General features: G+C 38.8%; 2 protein-coding genes across 13 annotated transcripts in view; both read right to left on the minus strand.

The window, feature by feature from the left end:
• The window catches only part of LOC105831069 (cubilin), a 644,426-nt gene that overhangs the window by 446,915 nt on the left and 171,487 nt on the right, over window positions 1–26,024 (minus strand). The window lies entirely within an intron of this gene.
• LOC118647145 lies at window positions 3,561–12,598 on the minus strand. The gene is made up of 2 exons (XM_036291405.1): window positions 11,704–12,598; window positions 3,561–5,467 (listed from the first exon to the last, which is right to left on the minus strand). The coding sequence occupies exons 1-2, from the start codon at window positions 11,724–11,726 to the stop codon at window positions 3,676–3,678; spliced, it is 1,815 nt and encodes a 604-aa protein (XP_036147298.1). The 5' UTR covers window positions 11,727–12,598; the 3' UTR covers window positions 3,561–3,675.

Here is a 26,024-nt window from a genome sequence, read left to right on the forward strand (position 1 = left end):
CCGCGCTGTTCGTTTCCAATGTTTTCGCATTAACAAAATAATAAAATTGGTGGGTTAGAGTTAGGAAAAATTACGGCGAAGGGATACTGGAGAAGGGATGAAGCTCCTCCCCCACCTACGCGTTCTCTATATTCTTTCTTATATAACTTCACGACTTTTCATTCCATATTAATCAGAAAACAATGGTACATGTTTAAATCTTTTTGTTTATAACTTTTTTTTGGATTTTCTCCGACTATAAATTACTATTTATATTACTTTTCAACCATAAGAAGCCATTACAAAAAATTTCAGCTCATTTGGAGGTGGAGCTGTGGTTCGGAAGAATTACCATTAGAAATAATTCGTGAAAACATTCCGTGTTAATAACAGTAGTTAATACTACACCGGTTCTAACTCGGGGGGGGGGGGGGAGTTCCGAGGGAGGAACGGGTGTGCGGGGGGAACTTGTAGGCGCGCGGGGGCATGACGTCACGCGGATCAGGAGGTCTCGCGGCGCGGCAATTGCTGACGCGGGATTTTCGGGTCCGCGACCTGGGAGCGGTAGAGGGGAAATCGGGGTCCGCCGCCGCCGCGCCCGCCGCCCTCCGCCCGCCGCCCTCCGCCATCCGCCGCTGTCCTCCACCGTCCGCCGTCGCGGTACTCGCGCTCTCCCTCTATTGCGAATCTCTCTCTCTCTCTCACCCGTACGCGATCTTTAACCATGCAGCCTTATCATTCTCTCGCTCTTTCTCTCGTTGCACTCTTTTATACGCGGTACATGCATTCTCACCCATCGCACCCTATCTGCATAAAACTATATAATTGTTTTATTCGATTGTTTTTTGATAATCAATTCATGTTAATAACAAGACGGATTTTGTGTTTTTAGTATATCGGTTATCTTTTTTTTTTTGTTCTTGCGTTTTTGTATCATTTATTTGTGTTTTAGTGCATGTTTTAGAGACATAGCATTGAAATGTAAAAATTTTGCAAATTTAACTGTAATCATATCCGTTCGTACATATTTAATAAAATACATTGTAAAATAAAATTACTGTTTTGCTGCACATGCAAAAAAATTTTGTATTTCCATTTGAATGCTCTTTGTAAAATCAACGACTCCTTTGATTATAAAAAGTGAATTAATATAAACGATGCGATAGCATAAAGACTGAATAAAATTCGATGCTGTACTAACAAGGGAACGGACAGAACTGTCCCTCACCGATTTTAATGAGCTTTGGATATGTTGTAGAACATAAGAAATTATTAGACCCATATTTTTTTTTATCTGCGTATCTCGACGTTTAGGGGTTGAAACTACCTCTCGAAAAGAACGCATTTTTTCGTTTTTTGCGAATATCTTTGAAAATATAAGGTTTATGAAAAAATGTTCTATACGAAAGTTTTATGGTATTTTATACTCTTTACAAGAGTATATTTGTATTTTTAAAAAATTTTAAATTTTTTAATTTATCCCACCTCCCACCCTTTTTTTTCAACATTTAAAAAATTTTGTAAGGACAAAAATTAAAGAGCATTAAAAGCCGAATCTACCTATATATAATAACATATGGGTTCCATCATTCTCAATTATTAGCAAAACGAGATAGTAATCTCGCTGTAGGTGCCGCGCTAGAAGTAGTGTTGCGTTATTTCTTTAGTCGCGTTACACTCAATAACTGCCTCTTCTGCGTATATTTTTATATTAAAACATAAAAATGCATTAATTTTAATTATATAATACGCAACGTATTACACGATATATATAACATATATATAGCATTTATTACTAATAAATACTTTATTGAAGCCTCACGCCTGCGCGAGAACAACCGATCCGTCTATCACTGTTACTATATTTATACGTTGGTGTCGTGTGCAAGATGTACGATCAAAGATCTCCTTCCTATTACTAATGGATATTTTATTGAAGCCTCACATGATGCGCTTGCGCGAAAACAACCGGTCCCTCTATCAACACTGATATTAAAGTTATTTGTCCGTGTCATATGCAAAATGTATATATACATCCGTATAAATGTATTTTCAAACTTCAAATTAAATTAAATTATATACTTTGTTGTATCCCTGGTCTCGGGATACAGTGCGGGACCGCTGCCGATGACTCCTCGGGATCAGGTTTCCAAGAGATAACGCCGAGAGTTAATAATAAGAGATATATATTTATTCTTCCTGTACAGTTTTCGTTAGCGAACCCGAAAGATGAGTTACTTCGTCTAGTTTGTAGTTTCGACGAGCGACATATACTCGTCGCTATTATTATTGATTATGAGCCCACTCGTTCTCTTTCCGCGGTCTTTATATACTCAGCCTTTCGGCTTGTTACCAAGGGGTGTCACTCGCGGTCACGGGCCTTTGGCCCGTGCACTAGCTTAGCCAGCAATTGCTAGCTAGGCGCATTCCACCGGAAATCAGGAGATTTCGGGTGGCAAAATGAGTAACCGGATATGTAGCTCGGTGTGATGTCCGGTGTGAAGGCCGGTGCGATGCCCGGTAGCAAGGCCGGACGGTGTCGTCGCGCGAGGTGTCACTTGACACCCTTCTCGTTATTACAAGTAGAGTTTGTGTGAGTGTCGCGCACTCACAACATCCCTCCCCCTTATTGAAAAGAAAACGAGGGGCTGAGTTTTCGCAACTAATAGTTTACGCTATCTTATCGCTTTTCTTTAGTGAAACACTATATACTAATCGCTATTTCTTTATTGTTTTATACTAATAATTACATACCATTCGTAGCTGGTATTGCTCGTTCTCAGATTCGCGTACACACAGGTTTTAAAATCTTTCAAAACTGAACATGTTCATGTCCAGGGTCTCGTTTACGGCCTCTTCTTCGTCGAGGAATATCTCGATGCACTTCCGGCAGTTTCTGGCAGGGCACACGTTCATTAACACTTTTCCGCATTTGAAACACTCGGTGATTGTTTCCCAATGTTCGTCAGGTGAGAGCTGCGTCCGGTATCCGTGTGCCGATGGATCTCTTATGGTGCAATAAAGCCGGTATCGTTGGCGATAACAGCTTCGGCACCATCTTCTCCAAGGAAACTCTGTTTCCACTAGACATCTCTCTGTTGGTTGGAGGCAGATGCTTCGTAGAAGTCTTTCGTATCTTTCTGGGTGGTCCAATGGGCGCACTCCATCGATGGGCTGACTGAGTTCAAATTCCACAGGAATTTTCATCCTGTCCTTGGAGTTGGTGTGTGTGTTGTAAACTCTATGTCACCAGGGTAATTTGCGGGGCTGGTTCCGCCTGGCTGCTGCTGTTGTTCTTGAGCTTGAACTTTGTTTATCGTAACGACAGTATCGAGTCTTTAGGGCTCGATTGGGTCGTCAGTTTTTATAGTCTCGTAAGAATGGAAGTGGTGGGGTGTAATTCCCTAAATCGGGCCATATATGGTCATAGTCAATTCAGCTATGCACATCCGGTGTGTGAGCGAAATTTGCAGAAATAAGTTTTTTGATTCTTTGGTTCCGGTGTAACGCGATATATCGTGTGGTCTGATTTTGTTAATCCGAGACGTAGAGCTGTGCAAACTAATGCCACGTTTTTTCCCGCAGGAAATAATGGATCAAATTGTATATGATATATATAATAATTACTATTACATATAGTTGTTAATTACTATTACATATATATACATATATATATATATATATATGTTTTTTGTGTTAGAAACGTGTGCTGTTGCTTCGTTTTAGGATAGATCTCGGTATCGTATATTCTGTATCTATATCTAATGTCACCCGCTTATTGTTATTCCGTTTTTTCTTTTTTATTATAATAAATCCTATTACTACGGCTATTATTATTATTACAATTGTTGTTCCGCTTGTCGCCATTGGAAAAATAAAGTGTGGCGACTGAAAAATCGAACTTGAATTTTTATCTAGTTCGTTGTCTATCTCCTCTAATTTATCCTTGGAATTTTTTAATTCCGTCGGATTTGGTATAATATTTTTTAATTTTATTTCTTTGAGACCTGTATCGTTTTCTAAACCAGGCTTCTGTAGTAGTGAAATATTATACTGAGGGAGATATGATTCTACTCTTGTCTCATGTGACATCTTGGGTGATCTTATAATTGTATTTTCTGTCACTAACTTACAGTTATTTTTTAATGTAATTTTACCTACTTTTTCAATTGTTTCCTTTATTTTTCCATGGTCTTTACAATGTAGAGTAATTACTTGCTTTCGTGGTGACGAGTATAGCCACGAGTGTGAATTACTTAACGCTATCCAAAGACTGTGGTTCGACGTCGCATTTTTTATGTTACAATTTTTATAATGATCTTTCGTTTCTAGATACATTTTTATCTCGCAGATAGAGTCTGGGTTTATTCGATATACGGGGTGATTTTCCGTGCATAAGTATTCGGTATTTATCTCTATGCATTTCCGCAGGTCGTTCTTTGCGAGGGTTATGTAAGTACGCTGTTCTGTGTCTATTGCAATCAGGGGATTGTTAATTTCTACGAACGAAAAAATGTTGTTCTGACTTGGGATAGGTAGCGGAATTACACTTAGTATTTCGTATTTTGGTATCGAAATTAGAGGGAATCGTAAAATAGTATATATATTTATTTGATCGCAGTATGCGCCTACTGTCGCAAATTTCTCTATTGTCGACCATTCATTCTCTTTTATTCTGAATGGGAAGTAGAGTCCTTCGGGCAATTGCGAGCTAGCGTCTTTAAGTGATTCTATTATTATTGATATAGGTGTTAACCGAGGATGCAGAATTCCTTCTTTTAAAAACGTTAAATATTCTAGTACGTCTTCCGCGTCGCGTGTTAGATCAGACAGTACCGCGTTAATTATTATAAAATTTTCGTGTAAGTTACTTTGGCGTTCGTCTTCTAATAATTTTGTTCTTAGTTTGTCTGTCGCGTCCGCGAGAGTATTTTCGTTTTGTCGGATAGTTCTTTCACTGTTATCAATGTGAGCGATAGTGGCTTGCATTATTTTTATTTGGTTTTTTATTGCGTGTTTGTTTAATTCCTGTGAGTCGTGTAATACCGTTAGTTGTTCGTTAATTAATTTTTCATCGTTTGCGTCCATCGTACCAAACAATGATTTTGCGACTGATCCTATCCCGTCGATTAATCCTCTTTTGTGTATTCTTGTATTGTATGTTGAGTTTATGCGTTCTATTAATTTATTAGTTCTTTCACACCCTTTTGCAATAACGCTGTGTAAATTTTCGCATGTTTCTTTCCCTATGACTGCTATCATTTTGCATAGATTATCCGTTTTGCGTACGTATTTTTCTACCTGTGCGAGTCGTTTTGATAGTGTCGTCACGTCTATCTTGATGACCACTTTCCAGAAGGATTCAACCTGATGTAATCCTCCTAGCTTTTCAAAATATATCCCTGGATGGTGCGTAAATTTTTCTATTTCATACGGTGCCTTCATGTCCGGGTCTTCTGCGGAACTTAGCGTCACCCAGATTATAAATCTGTAATTATTTTGTTTTATTTAAAAAAAAAAAATTTTTTTTTTTTTTTTTTTTTTTGTATATATTATTTTTACTTGCTACAAAAGTATTTTTATATGTGATCGCTGTGGGACCGTGGGAGCGGAAAAGGATTCTCAAGTTCAGATGGGAGCGGAAAAGAATTCTCCAATTTGTATCGTTTATCATTTCGCACTTCGAAATGTGTCATATTTTCGTTTCCGTTGCCTGTGTATCTCGTTGATTCCTCATTTTTTATCGTATGCTTAGCGTTGCATCCTGTTATCTATTTACACCTTTTTTCGTGTGTCTTTTCTTCTCCGGACGATCCGGTCCTTTAGTCTCTTGTCGGCTATCTGTTCGTGCGTTTGCTTGTTTTTTATAATCATGTCTCGTCGTGAGTTTTTCTTCGCGTCTTCCAGTGAAGAGAGTGCTGAGGAGAGTGAGAACAGTTTCGACGATTTCAGTGATCTTGACACTGTGGCTCTTTTGGACGAAAGTTTTTCGTCCGTTGATGAGGAGTGCACGGGTGCCGCTGAGCCATTGCTCGTTAGTGGGTTTGAACATTTATCAAACCCTGATAGTGCTCCTTATGGAGATTTAGATTTGTTCATGGACCTTTCTCAGGAGTCCGAAATGTTTGTTCCCGCCGGTGCGGAGGGCGAGGTGTTCTCCGAGTGTTTTCCGACCGACGAGCTTGGGGAAATTTTGATACCCGCCCCTTTGCTTGCTCGTTTTTTAACTAATGATTATAGTGAAGAATTCGGTGGTGACCTCGATCTGGAGTTCGAGTTTGCCGTGGATCAATATTTGCGCGAGGGGAACTTGCCTCGTCTGGATCTTCCGCCGGAGGATCCAGACATGGACGCGGTTGACTAATAGATGCTTTGTAGTATAGTAGTTTGTAGTGTGTAGTTTAGTTTTAGTGTTTAGTTTAGTTTTAGTGTATAGTGTATCCTTTTTTGCTGTTATGGATTATGTTCCTGGTTGGCGGTCTTCGTTTTGGTGAGTCTAATTCTTTTTTATTTATTATATTTCTCTTTTTTCTTTTTATTGTGTATGTGCGTGCATGTGAGCATGTTTTTTATCCTCTCTTTTGACCGCGAGTTAGGCCTCAATAAACGGTTTCAGACGGTTTACGTGTACGCGCGTCGTTGTCCTCCCCCGCTTTATTGTATAATTTATGTTAGAATGTTTTTCGGTTACCGTATACGGTCCGGTCCATTGCGCGTCGAGTTTTTTCGATCTTCCGCGTCGGAGCGTTTCGTCGTAAAGTAATACTTTTTCGCCGACTTTAAATCTTATTTCTTTTGTCTTTTTATCGTACTGCGTCTTGGCCTTGGCCTTTTCGTCTTTTATATTTTTGCGTGCGACACGATTAGTGGCTCTTAATCTTTCCCGTAATTCCTGCGCGTAATCGTCGTAGTTGTAGGTAGGTTTAGGCGGTTTTGTCAGGGCCGTCGGCAGTTCTGCCTGTCGACCGTAGATTAATTCAAACGGTGTATACCCTGTCGCCGTATGAGGCGTTGTATTATACGTGTGCATCGCGTACGGGATCCATTCGTCCCAATCGGTTTGGTCCTTATTTATATAATGTCGCAGGTATTCTGCTAAGGTCCGATGTGATCGCTCGAGGATACCATTGCTTTCGGGATGATATGCGGTAGTCTGAATTTGATTTATCTTCAGTAGCTTGCACGTATTCTTGAAAATTTCGCTCAGGAAGTTAGTGCCTTGGTCTGTCAGTACGTATTCTGGCGTTCCGTATTCCAGGACGATTTTCGTGACAAATTCTTTGCTCACAGTATTTGCTTCCTGGTTCGGTATAGGTATTGCCTTACTAAATTTTGTAAGATGGTCTTGGAATGTCAGTAGGTACCGATTTTCATTTTTCGTTATTGTTAGTGGTCCCACTATATCCAGTGCACATTTTTCGAAAGGTCGGCTAGGCGTGTCTGTGACGACAAGAGGGGCTTTTATTCTCCGAGAAAGTTTATTTTTCTGACAAAGCTCACATTTTTTAATGTATCGCTCTACATCGGCCGTTAATCCGGGCCAATTATGTGTCAATCGTATTCTTTTTATTGTTCTCTCAATTCCTTGGTGCCCTCCCGTAGGTGCATCATGATATTCGTATAGAATTTGTTTTTTCTTTTCTTCTGTGTACGCTGGTTCGCATACGTTGTCTTCTTCCTTTTCATCTTCTGTAGATGCACGTGCGTATTCGCCGTCTTCGTCTAGTGTGAGGATTCTATCAGCTGCTTTGGTAACGTGAGCTTCCCGCTTCACGTTGCGACTTAGCGCGTCGGCGTTCGCGTTCGCTCGACCGGCCTTATGAATAATTTCATAGTCATATTCCTCCAGTTTTAATCGCCATCGGATCAATCTTGATCCGGGGTCATTTACGTTAAATAACCATATAAGGGGTTTGTGGTCAGTTACGATTTTGAATTTTGTCCCATAGACATATGGCCGAAAGTGTTTTACAGCCCATACTATTGCAAGTAATTCTTTCTCTGTCGTGCTGTAGTTTTGCTCGGCGCGGTTTAATATTCTGCTCGCGTAAGCAATGGGACGGTCTTTTCCTATCGGTCCCTGTGACAGTACGGCTCCTATTGCATAATCTGAGGCGTCGGTAGTCACGTTGAATTCTTTTGTAAAATCTGGGTATTGAAGTACGGGCGCCGTAGTTAATTTTTCTTTTAATGTGTTGAAAGCTATTTGCTGTTCGGCAGTCCACGCGAATGTTTCCGTCTTTTTTGTTAGTTTTGTTAATGGTTTCGCGATCTTGGAAAAATTGCTGATAAATTTTCTGTAATATCCGGCCAGGCCTATAAATGATTGGATATCTTTGACCTTTTTGGGCTCCGGAAAATCTTCTATAGCTTGCAATTTTGCCGGGTCGGGCGATATTCCATTTTCGGAAATTACGTGTCCTAGGTAATTTACTTCCTTGCGCAGGAATTCGCACTTGTCCGGTTGCAACTTTAAGTTCGCTTCTCGTAGGCGTTGCAATACTTCTGTTAGGCGTTTATTATGGTCGCTTAAACTCGATCCGTATATCACTATGTCATCGAGATATACTAGGCATCTGAGTCCTTGAATTCCCATGAGTACCGAGTTCATCAGCCTCTGGAATGTGGCTGGCGCATTTTTTAATCCAAAGGGCATCCGATTATATTCATAATGTCCGTATGGTGTCGAGAACGCTGTCTTTTGTTTATCTGGCTCAGCCATCGGTATCTGATGATACCCCGACGCTAAGTCTAGCGTCGAAAAATATTTGGCGTTTCCCAGCTGATCTAATATTTCCTCAATATTGGGTAGGGGAAAAGAATCGCCAATTGTTAGATCATTTAGTTTTCGGAAGTCGATCACGATTCGGAGCTTCGGTTTTCCAGACGAGTCGGCCTTTTTGGGTACCACTAGCAGTGGCGCATTCCATTGGCTCGTGCTGGCTTTGATAATGCTATCATGCAGCATTTGTTTTATCTGTGTATTCACCTCTTCCTTATGCCTTGCGGGGAGGCGATACGGCCGTACGTTGACCGGCGATGAGTCGGCTTGTGTACGTATCTCGTGTTTCACTGCTGCAGTGCATGTCAGTGGTTCTCCACTGAGGTGGAAGGTATCTTGGTATTCTTCGCATATCCGTGTGAGTGCCTGTCGTTCTTCCGAATTGAGATGCTGGGTACGCAATGTTTGTCAGATTCGTTTGCTTCGTGGGAGTTTATTCGCGCGTTCCGCCTCGTTGATAACCGCGTATATTTGATGATCACTTTCGTCGGGATCTTCTATTGTCACGTGCGGCGTGCGTATCTCTACCGGCTTATCTGTGGTATTTATGATGCTGATTACGCATGCAAAATTCTTCGGCTTGACCATGCATCGTCCGATATATACGCCGGGCTTAGTTTCCTTCGCCTGGATTACTCCGGGCTGATTTCGGTTAGTGGTTGCTCGGACAATAGTCTCGCTGCGCGGTTGTAGAATTATCTTACCGTAAGGTTTTATTTTGAAAGTGACGCCGGCGATGTTCAATTGTTGTTTGTCGTAATCGCAGATCACGCGGTGATTTTTCATGAAGTCCAGTCCCAGTATTCCATCGTACTCCATGGGGAAGTCATCCTTGACCACGTACATGGTATGTCTTAATACCTGTTCGCCTATATTAATGTGGGCTTGCATGCTTCCGATTGTATACATTTTGTGCCCCGTTATTCCCGCAAGGGTGATTTTTTCGGGGGAAATTCGAGTTTTCCCTTTTAAGTTTTTTACCTTGATGAGTGAAAGGGTTGCGCCCGAATCGAAAAGCATGTTTATTTCTCCTGAGCGCGTTTCTTGTATCGGAAGCGTGATTTGATCTAGGCCGCTGCTCGGCTGGGCGGCTCGAGTTACTTGCGCGACCTGATACGTCTGAGCGCGCTTATCTTTCTTTCCGGCTGTTTTCCTTTCGTCTTCGCTACTAGACTCGGATCCGGAATTCTTCTTTTTACGCGGTTCGATCGCTTTTCTAGGGTTGTTATTTTTATTCCCATTATTTTGTGGTCGAGGAGGGTGATATGGCGTTTTGTTGCGAGGCCTCCCGTTCAAGTGCCAACACTCGGCTTGTGTATGGCCACGTTTTTTGCAATGCTTGCAGAATTTCTCTACGGCATTTATACGTGTTTTATCAGGTTGTGGTAGTGCGAACCGGTTCGAGTAACGACTGTTGCGACAGTCTTTTCCGTGGTGTCCTAACTTTCCGCACTTTCGACATTGTAGCTTATTTTTGTAATTATCTGCGGCCGGCATATAATATTTTGGTTTCGGGCGGGAAACTGTTGTTCCCTTTATCCGTTCTTCTGCGGTCGCGGCCGCTATCGCATCCTGCAACGTTGCATATCCTCGCGATCTGACTACGGCTTTTGTGTCGTCGTTTAGCCCTATTTGATAATTCTCAAGCGCCTGTTGTTGTAGGATATCTAATATCGCGCGTTTATTTTCCGTTGTGTAATGTTGTCGACCCTCTATCATGGACTCATACAGATCCATTGTTAATTTGTCGGCTCTAAGTCCGTAGGTCCGTGCATTTTCTCCGGTTCTTTGTTTGAGAGTATTAAATTCAATTTGCAAATGTGTGGTGCTCTTTTTACTCACGTAGCACGCTTCTAATTCCTGTCTTAGTTGTTCAAAATTGCGAATCTTTCGCGTTTGGAAATCCAACATTGCGCGCCCTTTCAACTTGGTGCATAGGATAGCTCCTAACAGAGTTACCTCATCGTTCGGATCGATGTTTTCGACCGCATATGTCATGGCGCTTAGAAACTCTTGTAGTTTACTTGCATTCCCGTCGAATTCAGGGATCATGCAGCGCGCTTCTTTTAACGGTAGGGACCCGCGACCTCGCTGGTGGCGAACATCATCGTGATCTACGTAGGTTGTGTCTCTCCTACTGAGTCGCGATGGTCGATAGTCGTGAATGCGCTGAGTGTGTACTTGCGTTTCCCGTACGGCGTCTATGTCCGTTTGTAACCGACGTAATTCTTGAATCACCGCGCGCAGAGTGTCTCGGACTTCATTGTCTCTCTCTTGCGCTACGTTTGGCGGTGCTGCTCGTGCAACTGGGTTTTCGCGGATTTCATGGTGTATTTCTTGAAGTTCCCGCTCTGCGTCGGCTATGAAATGTTGAGCCTCTGATGGTTGAGTTCCCGAGGGTTGAGCTTGTTCGTTGGTACTCATTTCGTATCTCTCGAAAATTTCTTCAGGGTTAAAGATATCGGAATCGTACGAGGTCAGCGAAAATTCACCTCGTGAAGATACGCGGCTCGGAGTGCGACTAACGTACGGTCTCGTCCGTCTGTCCACGCGGTCTCGTCTTGTCACGTCAACTGCGTCGGTGGAAAATAAACTGGCGTCGAGGGCCCCGAAAGGAAATTCTCGCTCACGTATGACGTGCTCGGGTAGCTCGCTATCGCCGTCTAGGAGACGCCCTAAGACCCTGCGATCGTTATCTCGATCCTCACGGAGGGCCTGTGCCGCTCGCCACGCTAGTTCTAACTCGCGATAGTGTATGGATCGCGCCGCCGCTCTACTGAATAGCCACGATTCGTTTCTTATCGGTGTGCTATTGTCGTCGGACATTCGCTATCGTTAGTACGCGTTTCGGTAATAGTGTTACCGGGGGCCTAATCAATTCGGGTTCGCGTGTCGTTTTTATTACAAGGTTTTTGGTATACAAAATAATTTCGTGGACTTACATTACCGCGATGTATCGCCGCATGTTGTCCGTCGCTCAGCTGCTTGTGGCTGGTGCGTCACGTTGCGGTAGGTCGGTGTCGTCTTAGATAACACTGCTATCGCTGTTGTCCGATGCTATCTTCCTTCCTTGTCTCGGAGAATCAGCAGGTCGGCTTCGTTGCGCCTCGGGTGAATTTGTCGCCCTGGCTTTAATGTTTCTCTTCGGCGGTTTTCCTCTGTGCGCTGAGTCCGTTAGGGAGCGTTTTTTCTCTTTTCGGTATTTTTTCGGCAGTGAATCCCACCGCTGCCACCAATTTGTTGTATCCCTGGTCTCGGGATACAGTGCGGGACCGCTGCCGATGACTCCTCGGGATCAGGTTTCCAAGAGATAACGCCGAGAGTTAATAATAAGAGATATATATTTATTCTTCCTGTACAGTTTTCGTTAGCGAACCCGAAAGATGAGTTACTTCGTCTAGTTTGTAGTTTCGACGAGCGACATATACTCGTCGCTATTATTATTGATTATGAGCCCACTCGTTCTCTTTCCGCGGTCTTTATATACTCAGCCTTTCGGCTTGTTACCAAGGGGTGTCACTCGCGGTCACGGGCCTTTGGCCCGTGCACTAGCTTAGCCAGCAATTGCTAGCTAGGCGCATTCCACCGGAAATCAGGAGATTTCGGGTGGCAAAATGAGTAACCGGATATGTAGCTCGGTGTGATGTCCGGTGTGAAGGCCGGTGCGATGCCCGGTAGCAAGGCCGGACGGTGTCGTCGCGCGAGGTGTCACTTGACACCCTTCTCGTTATTACAAGTAGAGTTTGTGTGAGTGTCGCGCACTCACAACAACTTATATTATCTTTATTATCAGAGCGTGCTACGTGCATATAGTGTAAATAATACAATTATGCAAATAGTTATTGCAGTTTATGTTTTATATTTTTCTCTTGATATTATATATTTCGTTATATTGTATTTGCAGTTTTAAATGTTAAAAAATATTTTGCTTCATATTAAGTTATATTCGCATTTGTAACAATGAAAATGTACGTAGGCACATACGTATAGATATGCTACTTTTGTTATATATATGCATTTATGCTTTATATCGTGTAATACATTGCGTATTATATAATTAAGATTAATCCATTTTTATGTTTTAATATCAAAATATACGCAGAAAAGGCAGTTATTGGGTGTGACGCGACTAAAGAAATAACGCAACACTACTTCTAGCGTGGCACTTATAGCGCGAAATTACTATTTCGTTTTGCTAATAATTGAGAATGATGGAACCCATATGTTAATATATATGGGTGGATTCGGCTTTTAATGCTCTTTAATTTTTGTCTTTACAAAATTTTTAAAATGTTGAAAAAAGGGGGTAAGGCTGGGATAAATTAAAAAATTTGAAATTTTTAAAAAATATAAATATACTATTGTAAAGAGTGTAAAATGCCATAAAACTTTTGTATAGAACATTTTTTCATAAACCTTATATTTTCAAAAATATTCGCAAAAAACGAAAAAATGCGTTATTTTCGAGGGGTGGTTTCAACCCCTAAACGTCGAGATACGCAGATAAAAGAAAATATGGGTTTAATATTTTTTTATGTTCTACAACATATCCAAAGCTCATTAAAATCGGTGAGGGACAGTTCTGTCCGTTCCCTTGTAAGATTAGAACAGAGAGAGTAACGGAGAGGGATTGTGATATTCTAAGGGAACAATCCTGAGAAAAAATAAAAAATTTCAAACAATATAATATATGTATAAATTTATAAAAGTATATTTTTATATATTTATAAAAGTATTTATAAGAGTAAAATATTATTTATACATAAACCATTATTTATATGTAAAAGTATAAAAAGTATATAAAAAGTATAAAAAAGTATTAAAAAATATATAAAAAGTATAAAAAGTATAATAAAAATGTAATAAAAATAATAATTATAAAAAGGTAATAAAAGTAATTATAATAAAAGTCACTCCCAGATTTCCCGATTGTTATCAATTATCGGCTCCATATCAAATAATCTTCTTAAATCCCATACGTCAACGTTGGGATCGGGATGTTGTCTATACGCATCTTCCATATTTTGGTTATTTCGCCATTGATCCGTTTGGCGGAAATATCGCCTTCATCGAGTTGCGGCGATGTTAATGAATCCAGATATACGGATTTCGTCGAATCCAAAATATGGCTGAAAAAAAGACGTTTTTAATTTAATCATGCTGTACTCGAGCTGTATCCAAAACAAATTTTGTATAGTTGCATCCAAAAACAAATATTATATACCTGCTGACCAACGAGCCTACGTATTGATACTATATTATTCAGCCAAATAATTGATGTATGGCTCGATAGCACCCTGACATATGTACGGCCGTAAACGGCCGTAGTCGTTCCGTGAGGGATGTCACCAACGTATACGTACTAAAAATTAAGAAATGATATTGCGTTAAGTCAAAAAGATTTACTTGAATAAGGATTTATTTTATATAGAGAGAAAATGATATTCATGTTATTTAAGAATTACAATAATTTTCTTGAACGGAAAGGAAAAAGTGTTGAATAGAAAATAATACTTGCAGTATTGAAATAAAACTATAATATTTTTAATTTAAGAAGAATATATTGCTTATATGAAACAATGATTAATTTGAATATAATTTTCAATTTGAGAGTGATCTTTTCATGTACTTACAACTGGATATTCAATCCTAATTCTGTGCATTATATTGATTGTAATCACTTATAAACGCGAGACACTGTGAAGATCGAATTGACGTTGGCGTTGCGGAGCTTCACTAACGTTGAGGAGCAGACTCTCATCATTATATACTGAAGAAGTACGTGACTCTCACTTGAGAAATAAATTTGAAAAAAATTCTCAGCCATGTTAGCTTCGTAGAATTTTTATCTGCGCTTACCATGTCTAACAAGAACTAAAACGTATGTGATTTATCAGCAAAATTGTCTTATATGATGTTGTCTCGGTCAATGTCTCGGTCAACGTCTCTGTCGAAGTAAAGCAATGTTTTAAAGCAACACCATAAAGAGCATATTAAATGTATTATATTGAATCATATACATCAAACTGCATCAAACTGCACCATCGAACCACATTGTACATTTGTTGAACCACAATTGAACCGCTATCAAACCGTATTATACGTCAATAGAACAGCATCATACAGCTATCGAACTGCATCACTAGAATTGAACCACATCAGCCGAACACATCTATCAAATCACAATTAAAACATCGCTTAAAAAATAAAATTTGAAAAGCATGTTCTCAGCCACGTCAGCTTCGTAGAATTTTTATCTGCGCTCACCGTTGTCTAACAAAACGTACGTGATTTATCAACGAGACCGTCTTATATAATGTCTCGGTCAACGTCTCGGTCAACGCCTCGGTCAACGTCTCGATCGAAATAAAGAACTGCTATCGAACCACTATTCAACCATTATCAAACCACATCATACAGATAAAGAACTGCTATCAAACCGCATCATATAGCTATCGATCCACTATTAAACCGCTATTGAACCACTATCAAACTGCATCATACAGCTATCAAACTGCATTATACAGCTATTAAACCGCTATCAAACTGGATTAGACAGCTATCAAACTGCATTGTACAGCTATTAAACCGCTATCAAACTGCATCATATAGCTACCGAACCGCATCGTCCAGCTATCGAACCGTTATCAAACTGCATCATACATCTATATATCTTATATGTACAGGAAAAGGTAGAAATAAACATTTTATTGCGTTTTATTTTTCTTTATTTCGAAAAAATTTTGCAATTATTTTGGTGTTGCGACCACCAGTTAAATATTTTAAATACATTTTGTAAAGCACAATTCTTAACATGTTTTTCACATCGTATAGTATTAATAACATCTAGATTATTCAAAGATTCAATGTCTTTGTAAGCTGCATCCAATGTCTTGATATATATCCCATCACCGACATCGAGCATGTTCGTCAACCTTTCTCGTTTCTGAAGTTCCTTAACGTATACGGTAGTATTGCTGTCATCCGTATTACACACAGTAGATGTAATCAGATGTTTCGCCATGCTGTACGGTATCATCCCGTCCTTCCATCGCAATTCATAATGATAGGCAATCAACCAAAAGCGCAAGACTTGTCGGATTTTGTAAGAACACGCCATGGCATTGAGCTAGCAAAAATCTAATGCGTGAGAACGACTCTTTTTCTCAGTACCGCCACTTTCTTTACGACAAATTTTTTATTGACAATAAATCCTTGCAAATCCACAAATGTCGGTACGATAATGATGACTTTTCAAGACTGTATTTTAACGTCAAATATCTCAGATTTTATTAGTTTGATGTTACATGATTTTGCGCACTACGTTGGACAACGGACAGTATTCAATTGTACGATCATGTAAAATAAGACAATAAGCGGTAGTATTCGCGGAAACATCCTCTTTGCAATCAAATTCTATGCGCACATCTACGGTAGCACTCTTGACGGATTCGTTTTGTCGCGAACAGTCAATGACCGCAAAAGGTCCTTTTTCCAGGAATGTGATTACGTTGAGCAGCATTTCACACTCATGTCTATAATAAGATTTACCAAACGTCGATACATGTTATACAGAATGGCATATCTAGATTTACAAAAATCTAAATCATCATATGGATAAAATTCAGAGTTTAGATAAAGTTTTACGTTGGTCAAATTACAGTCGTCAAAGATTGTCACATCTTGAGACATGATATTTTTTCGACTAGTCTGCAGTGCAAAGATAACGAAGCGCGGTTTCTCGAGTTGAATTGCAGTTTTGACAGCCCATGAATGTTTCGTCGTACTCTGCAGCAAAGGGTACTCGTACAGATCCCAGGAGCGAAAACTCATACTTAGACATTGTCCACTCTCCAAAGCTCGCAGCAAAGATAATTTGTTGACTTTGTTTAACGTAACATGCGGCATTTACCACTGCACTTTAAATAATTCAATTTCCGGTTGAGCTGTAGAATTTCCAACGATAGAATTGTTATCGTTGTAATCTTCGCAAAAGCCCAATAATACACTAAGCGGTACGCAAAAGTTAAAGTATCCTTCCGGTAGATTATATAAAAATTGCCATCCTGCATTCTGCATAATTACTGCTTTGTCATATGATAACGATATATAGTTCTTGAGGGTGCTGGTTATTCCAACGTTTCTGTTGCGATCAATTTCCACACCGTTGAATTCGTATCGAATTTCGTCAAACATGAACGCCACGCAATTATTTCCGAGATTTATGTCATTCTTATCCCTATCGTCTTTCTTTATCATCAATCTTCCTTCGACGTAGAGAAAACTTTCACATGGTAACGTGTATAAATCCTGCTGTTGTATGGATATCCTTATTGCGTCGCTGTTTCCAAAAGTGGTATTGGCGTACGGATTGTACGTCTCAATGTTGACGATGCAGTCGTCAAAGATCGGCTCGCCTCCCATGTTCAAAATGTTAGACATCTTAGATATTTCGTACGACGAATCCCAATGATTTTAAAAATTCAACATTTGACACGGTGAGTTTCTTTTTATTAGAAGATTAAATATTTTTAATTGTCGTACAATTTATGTCACACGACCGAATATTCTTGATTGGTGTAAAATTGTGTCCTTCACCTGCTCATTCAACATGAGAATCTCACGTTTACGTCTTCGTACATGTAATCTAACTGTAATCTCCTCTCCGCGAAAATCGAGTAATTGGCCGTCCTGATCCACAATGCGAATCGTCAAATTAGTAATGCTCCGTGCGACGGTAAATAATCTGTGCAGGCGTTTCCGATATCTTATATCCCGGTGGTACCCTCGGTGAAAATTCGTGTATCGTGTGTACGCACTTGTCGTTGCTGTATGCACCTGCAGTCACGTTACATTCTATGGAAATAATGTTTACATTTATGATATTTATAGGTGCATCCGATTCATGCCACAATCGCGATTCAATAATACGACGCGATGAAAATCCCAACAGCGATCCAATGTTGTTAGGTTTAATGAAATTTATCCGATAAGCACACATGATCTCACTCTTCATTGTATTATTGCTGGCACGAATCACCAGCGGATATTCGCTCTCTTCTTCATCTTCTTTGCGAAAACGTTCTCTTTCCCGCAACATCGGGATGAGATTGTAAAATTGTGCCTTTCAAATATCTATCTATATTACGCAATTCATACGATCCTTCGGGAATTGTAATTTCCTTGTCGTCTTTGTCGTAATAAAATTTGTTATTCGACAAATTTACATTAGGTATGGTATAATATGTTTCAAAATCTGTGAGGGCAAGCTCGTAATCTCCATCGCTCAAATCTACGGCTGGAAAATAGCTTACCGCGAGGATGCTACTCTTGCCGGTTAGCGTAAACGTCAGTGACATGTTGAAACGAATACTGAGTTAAATTGCACAATGTTAGCCTTTAAATTGATTATTAACTGTTTGGAGAAAACGCAGACATAATTGACTGCAGTTGCTTTGGTCGTAACGTTGATAAGGCGTGTGGTTGTACTCGATCTGCGTTATATCTAAATATTGCACCAGTTTTTTCGCCGGTCTAAGATTATCGAAACTATCAAAGTATATAGCGCGATTTCTCCTCTTTGCGTACGCCACCCAGTGTGTACCTGATCTTTCAGCATTATCTAAATTTACAATACCGCTCTCGTTTCGATATGCTCCTGTTATCGGTAATGCTGTATGCATAAAAATTCCTCTAAAGTATGGAATGCGCATACGTTTCGCTAGCTGTAATAATTGTATGTTAGTAGTTGCATTTTTTGGCATTTTTAACGTCTTTTTGACGTTTTTTTCCCCGTCGAAACTCCTTGTTTTCGCTTGTATGGAGCGAGATAAACTCCCTGACCTTCCATGACACGATTATGACGTTTCAATTCATCCAGCTGACGCTGCCTTGTTATTATTCACAACCTTCGCAACTCCCGCCGCTCCGCCGACCAACGACCCGAGAACTCTCAACAGTGGTAGAATGGGCAAAACACCACCACGTTTCACTATCAAAAGTATTCGTTTACTGGCTCTCTTCTTTTTATCTCTTTTTCTTTTTCAAACCCACGCCGATTTTCGTCTTGGTTTTCATAGCCACCCAAACAGCTGCTGCGGTAGCTCTTTTTCCGAAAGTCGAATCGTTCGCTGTAATGCATTTTCGCGCTTCCGCAGCGAATATATTGTCAGCTGCGTGTCTGTCGGTGAGTTTGTTGCTCCGGGAGTACGCAATGTCGTGTTCGCGACACGCCGCGTCCAACGGATTAATACCCCGATCGCCTCTGGCCAATCGCTTTTTCAGCCTAGTACCGCAAAATTGATATCCTGGTATATGCAGTTCAAAAGGAAGCGCATTTATCGCACGATTTAACAAGCCGCGACCTACCGCTGGCATTCACGACAATTCTTTATCAACGGTGCGGGGCCGTCGATGTGTGTCTGCTGCCACGATTGATTGTAGCAACGTAGCAATGTTTGTAGCAACGACGATAGCTTCGAATCTCCGGATCAGCCTTTATATGTTCCGGAAGCCTGTTCCACACGTGTTCGATATAGTTGCCACACACGCGTAGCAAAATAGGTTTCGACACGAATTCTAACTGCTCGGCGCTTAAATCGAGTATATCGTAGGGGTGTGACAATATGAGAAACATTTTACAAACTGAGCAATTTTGCTCGGCGCGTCTCTATAAATAGATCGGTCTTAATATAATTTTTATCAGTTTTTATGAGAGCATAGAGGGGGAAAATATGCGGTTCGTACAACATTCACCAGCGATTAAAGTAACAAATTTCGATGACATGATAATGTCCGAAAGAAAGATACGGAGGCATGGAAATGTTGCCGAGTTCTATACGCGGTATAATTTGCGGTCCGTCAAATTGTGGCAAGACAAACGTATTAATAAGCTTGTTGGAAAGTCCGCATGGAGTACGTTTTGAGTATGTGTATGTGTACTCGAAATCATTACAATAACCGAAATATCGATATTTGGAAAATTTATTGACACCGATTGAAGAAGTTAGTTATTTTGCATTCTTCAATAACTGTCATTCAGCCGAGTGAAGCGCTTCCGAATTTCATTTTTATCTTTGATGACGTGGCGTGTGATAAGCAAGATACGATGAAAGGCTACTTTGCAATGGGGCGACATGTGGATGTCGACTGCTTCTATCTCTGTCAGACGTATGCAAAGATACCGAAACATTTTATACGCGACAACGCAAATTTGCTAATTTTATTCAAGCAAGATGGTACACTGAGAAAAAAAATTGCTAGATACAAATATTTCTTTGAATAGTGCTAATAACATAAATTGCTAAAATATTTGTAAGACATGTCGATACGTATATGATCGTTGTACGCATGCTTTAGATTAGTACACTGAGAAAAAAAATACTAGATTTAAATAAATATTTCTTGGAATTGTGCTAATAACATTGTTTTATAGAAAATCAATAATATTTATTTTAAACAAGTAATATTTTCTAAATTATAGAAAACTAGTACTTTTTTTAAATAAATATTATTGATTTTCTATAAAACAATGTTATTAGCACAATTCCAAGAAATATTTATTTAAATCTAGTATTTTTTTTCTCAGTGTACTAATCTAAAGCATGCGTACAACGATCATATACGTATCGACATGTCTTACAAAGATTTTAGCAATTTATGTCATACTTGTTGGCAACAAAGGTATGATTTTTAGTGATAGATAAGGATAGTGCACTCGCTGATGGACGATATCGAAAAGGATTTAATGACTTCGCAATGCCATAAAATAGTTAGTTGTTTTTAAAACTTTGACCAAGTAGCGTTTCTCAACATGGATAACACAGATAACAGTATGGATCGTGAGAAGATTGTGACAGAGATTGCAAAAACGAGTGATTCAATTCGCAAAAAATATTGCGCTTTAAAAGCGGGTAAAGTGCAAGAAGAGATGGCGTTGGAGAGACACTTTAAGCCCATTATCGAACCATTAAAACAGATTGTTGAAAACACCGTTGGTGATGTTTCAGATCCGATTAAGAATGAAACGTTCTTTTCGAGGGAAGACGAATACGCAGAACTAAAACCTAAACGAAAGCGATTAAACGCTTTGTTTAACAATTTTATAATGACCTCTACCTTTGTAAAAAAACAATGAGACGATCGAAAACTGTACCAACTAATTTGAATGAAACATCGCAAATATTACACGATAGTGATTTATAATACAGTCATGTACTTTCTGTCGAAGACGTTTTTGAAATCGTAGTCAATGAACCGCTTGTGGCGTCTATTATAACAACAGTTGGAAACGCGAGAGGGACGTGAAAAGTTGCACACGCACTATGGTCCATTAGTCCCATATATCCAAAAATATATGAGAGCTGTTTCCGCTTCGGGAGCGGTAAAAAACTAGTCATCATAGATACCGTTTACGGAGTTTATTTCATCGACTTTGGAACAATGCTCGGCGATAAACGCATCGACATATATAAGACTGACAACATAGTCATAGATGGTAAAATATACGCCTGGTCTGTACGAATTAATTTTCATGAAAATGCCGAACATGTACACAAATAATGACTTTCAGAATTATTAAAACATTCTATTGGCGACAAATGCATATAGACGCGGGCATATTGCACATAATCAAGTAATGGGCAACAAAGGGTCTAAATATAAAAATATAATTGCGCCCTTAGTAACAGACGGAAATGTTGGACAAGGTATACCGAGCTATTACATTAAATGATAAGATCGATTATGTTCATTGGGATGATCCTAACGAGCTTGTGGATCGCCTTCGATTGCTCGAGGCCTCACACCAGGCAGGGCACAATGCTCACGACAACGAGATTCTATCAATTATTGAGGAACTTCGCGAGGCTGGTCTTATTATAAATTAAAACTGCGTGAAACAAATCATTTAGTCAACATCGAAATGTCAATCAACAAGTTTGGAACATTGCTTGGAAGAGGTGATGCGGAATCATACTATCAATGGAGCGGATTAGTCAGAAATTATGTGCGCGATAACGGTCTTTGCATGGCTGCCACCGATTTTGATGCAAAGTCGCGCAAGATTCAACGTGTAGCGCTGCCTGTAGACGATAGTGATGCACCTAATAAACGATACGTGCAGCAGACCGTGAAAATTTTAAAGGATCGACAGGATGAAATCGAGAGGAAGATTGAGACACTCTAAAGTAGAGTAGAAATTACAGCTCATATGCTAAACGAGTTTCAAAGACAGCTCGACGCGGTGACTCATCGTGCAGAGTAAAAACGTCGATACATCGAATATATATGTCATTTATACATTATACTCCAAACATGTCTGAGAAACAATTGCTGGTTGAGAAGTTGCATGCTCCGGCGAGAAGAAATTTTCCTCGAAGACGCGTCGTAGTTTGCGGATACGATGACCTGTAGCAGGCGGATGTGATTGAGATGCGTCCTTACACGCGATTTAACCGAGGTTATCATTACATACTCACCGTTATCGATGTGCTGAGCAAGCATGCATGGGCTGTACCGCTCAAGACCAAGAATGGTAGCGAAGTTGCTATTGCAATTGCAAAGATAATTCGGAAAGATGGAAGATGTCTGAAAAATTTGCAAACGGACAAAGGAAAGGAATTTTATAACGCAAACGTGCAGAAACTATTAAAAAACATAACATTAATCATTATTCCACGTACTCTATAATGAAAGCATCAGTTGTCGAACGCTTTAACCGCAACATTAAAGAACGTTATGTGGAAACATTTTACACTCAATGGAAATTATAGATGGCTCGATCTGCTGCCACGTCTCGTGTCAGATTACAATGCACGAAAGCATCGAACTATCGGCATGCGACCTATCGATGTTATGCCTGCAATCGTTAAAAACTCTTAACCACTGTGTACAGTCACGTAAAAATTGCGGCACCCGCGCGATTTAAAGTAGGTGACTCGGTGTGCGTCAGCAAATTCAAAACTGTTTTTGAGAAAGGCTATACACCAAATTGGACTACGGAGATATTTAAAATTATTAAAGTACAGCGTACCAATCCTGTGACATATGTACTGGAGGAAAACCTATCGCTGAAGTATTCTACGAATATGAGCTGCAGCGTGTTGCAAATCCTGACGTGTATCTCGTTGAAAAAATATTACGCAAAAAAGGAGATGAGGTTTATGTCAAGTGGCTGGGATTCGATGGATCACATAATTCATGGATACACTTAGACAATGTTATTTAATCCATACAAAAATTGTTTTTATCCCATAAAAAAACCTTAAAAAGGTAAAAAAGATACGCCAAGTACATAAACGCGTGCTTTCCAAAATAAATTTGAGATCAATACAGTTAGCCAAGTATATTTTAAAAGACTTAAAGAAGTTTAATAAACATCTATTTAAAAATTGCTTAAACGGGCTTGATTAATGATTAAAATCAACCAACGGGATTATAGTGAAGCAAAAACTTGGCGTGCCCGGCTCGTATTTTTTCTGAATTTCCAAGACACTATGTTATTGATATTGATAAATATATATACAAGAATGTAATTAATGTGACTCGGATATTGCTTTACTATCTGTCAGTTTCTGCTTTATTATATGTTATCATTTATATTTCTATTTTTCAAATAATTTTTGAATAGAATTTTTGGATAAAGTTCCAAAAAGGATAATTCTCCGATCGCGCTAAAATTTTAACCACAGCTCACCCTTGATTAGAGAAGAAAGTGCCTAAAAGGATTTTTGGCGACAAAGCCTGCCCCTCAGCCCCCTTCAAAGTTTTTACAGTTCTTACTAAATATCTCGGAAAATATTAATTTTAGAGGAAAAAGTTTGAAACAAAAAATGAAGCTCATAAAAAGCTCTACAAAAAAGTTTATATACATTTTTTACGTAAACCTATTATTTTGGCTGTTATAAAGAAAAAAAGTATTTTTTTAATCAAAATTTTTAAAGTTTTCATTATATATCTCGGAAAATATTAGCGTAAAAAATAGATATAGAAAATGCATGATATACAGAACAAACACACACAGACACACACACACACGGGAGAGGGGGGATGCAAGTAGGACCTTCGCCCCCCTTCCGCACCCTCCCGCTAGGGATGCTCTGGGCAGAAGTGCGCCAAATTCAAATGAGTACGTATATAATAATAATCTCGTTTCGCATGAAAATTCGCAAAGAGTTGTGCAGAGAACGCGTGGACGGGGGAGGGGCTTCGCCATTCCCCCCTGCACCCCCACCCCGTAATTTTTTCTAACCTAACCCACACATTTTAAAGTCGATATTTGATTAATGCAAAAATATTGGAAATGAACAGCGTGGAAAGTTGCAAACCTATGTGGTACTGTACAAGCGTGGACGTGATTTATTTTACGTTTCATAAATACATAATATCAATGTTTTACGTAAAATAAATGATATCCACGCTTATACAGTACCGCATGAATTTGTGACTTTCCACGCTGTTCGTTTCCAATATTTTCACATTAACCAAATAGGGACATAAAATTGGTAAGTAGTTTCATAATTTTTTCATAGTTTTTTCCATTTATAAAGTCGCAAACCCATGTGGTGCAGAGAATGCTTTACACACACACACACACACACACACACACACACACACGGGGGGGGGGGGTGCAAGGGGGGCCTCCGGCCTCCCTCCCGCACCCACCCCGTCCAAGTCGCTAACCCATGTACACACTGCAAACAAAGTAAAGTTCACATGTGTTTGCAGTTTTCCAATACAATTTTTTTTCGAGTTACGAGTTATTTTGGGTCATAACAGCCAAAATAATAGGTTTTCGTGAAAAATGTATATAACCTTTTTTGTAGAGCTTTTTATAAGCTTCATTTTTTGTTTCACACTTTTTTCTCTAAAATCAATATTTTCCGAGATATTTAGTAAGAACTGTAAAAACTTTGAAGGGGCTGAGGGGCAAAAATCCTTTTAGGAACTTTCTTTTCTAATCAAGAGTGAGCTTTGGTTAAAATTTCAGCGCATTCGGAAGATTATCCTTTTCGGAACTGTACCCCTATTTTTAAATGCGTTTATATACTTGACATATCTTTTTTAACTTTGTGAAGTTTTTCATAAGTTATTTTTTTTGCAAGAATGCAATTAATGTGACTCGGATATTACTTTACTATCTGTCAGTTTTTGCTTTATTATATGTTATTATTTATATTCCCATTTATCAAATAATTTTTGAATAGAATCATTTTTGAATGCGTTTATATACTTGATATATCTTCTTTAACTTTGTGAAGTTTTTTATAAGTTATTATTTTTTTATTATTTTATTCATACAAATAATTTTCATATGGTATAATTGATGGGTCATTTTAAGTCGGGCGTTTTAAGTCGGGCACGCTAAGTTTTTGCTTCACTATAATCCCGTTGATTGATTTTAATCATTTAATCATCAAGCCCGTTTAAGCAATTTTTTAATAGATATTTAATAAATTTCTTTAAGTCTTTTAAAATATACTTGGCTAACTGTATTGATCTCAAATTTATTTTGGAAAGCACGCGTTTATGTACTTGGCGTATCTTTTTTACCTTTTTAAGGTTTTTTTATGAGATTTCACTTTTTTTTTGTAAAAATTAAAGAATTACTTCTTTTTTAAATTATATTAAGTTTCATTATACATACTTTTAAATGTGTTAGTTTCATGTGTATGTATGTATGTATGTATGTATGTATATATGTATATATTTTCCATAATTTATTTTATTTTATTTGTTCTGCAAAAAATATAAATGCATTTTTAGTATTTCGAGGCCAATTGCATTTCTTTCTACTTAAATCATTTATTAACACCCATTTTGCGCTTTTAGTACATATCATGTTTGTATAATGTACATCGATTATATTTTCATTGTGATGAAAGATTGCACTAATAATTTTATATTTATTTGCATTGAGAGATAAAGTTAAGTTAAAATTATAAAATTTTGCCCCTTTTTTCTTTCTTTCATTTCCTCGCACTCTCTTTTCCTCTTTCTTTTTCTCGTTTCTCTTTCACCATCTTTTTATTCTCTCTATTATACATATATTATACATTTATAATTGTAATTATAGCTTGAATATTTAGGAGCTTGTAATTTTATTAATTTTTAATATTTTATTAATATTTTTGACATTTACATATATATCATGTATTTGTTTATGTTATATATTTATTTTATTTTTATTAACTTATTAGATTTTTTCACGTACCAATATTTACCATTTACATTACAAAATAATTTTTTTTATATTTTGGTTTTA

This window comes from Monomorium pharaonis, chromosome 8 (genome assembly GCF_013373865.1).
Source record: "Monomorium pharaonis isolate MP-MQ-018 chromosome 8, ASM1337386v2, whole genome shotgun sequence".
NCBI classification, from domain to species: domain Eukaryota; kingdom Metazoa; phylum Arthropoda; class Insecta; order Hymenoptera; family Formicidae; genus Monomorium; species Monomorium pharaonis.

Coding starts and splice junctions, on each gene's coding strand:
- LOC118647145 (XM_036291405.1), bottom strand. CDS start 11,726: ATGCGGCGATACATCGCGGTAAT. Junction 5,468..11,703: donor CGGCGATACATCGCGGTAAT/GTAAGTCCACGA, acceptor AAATAATTACAG/ATTTATAATCTGGGTGACGC.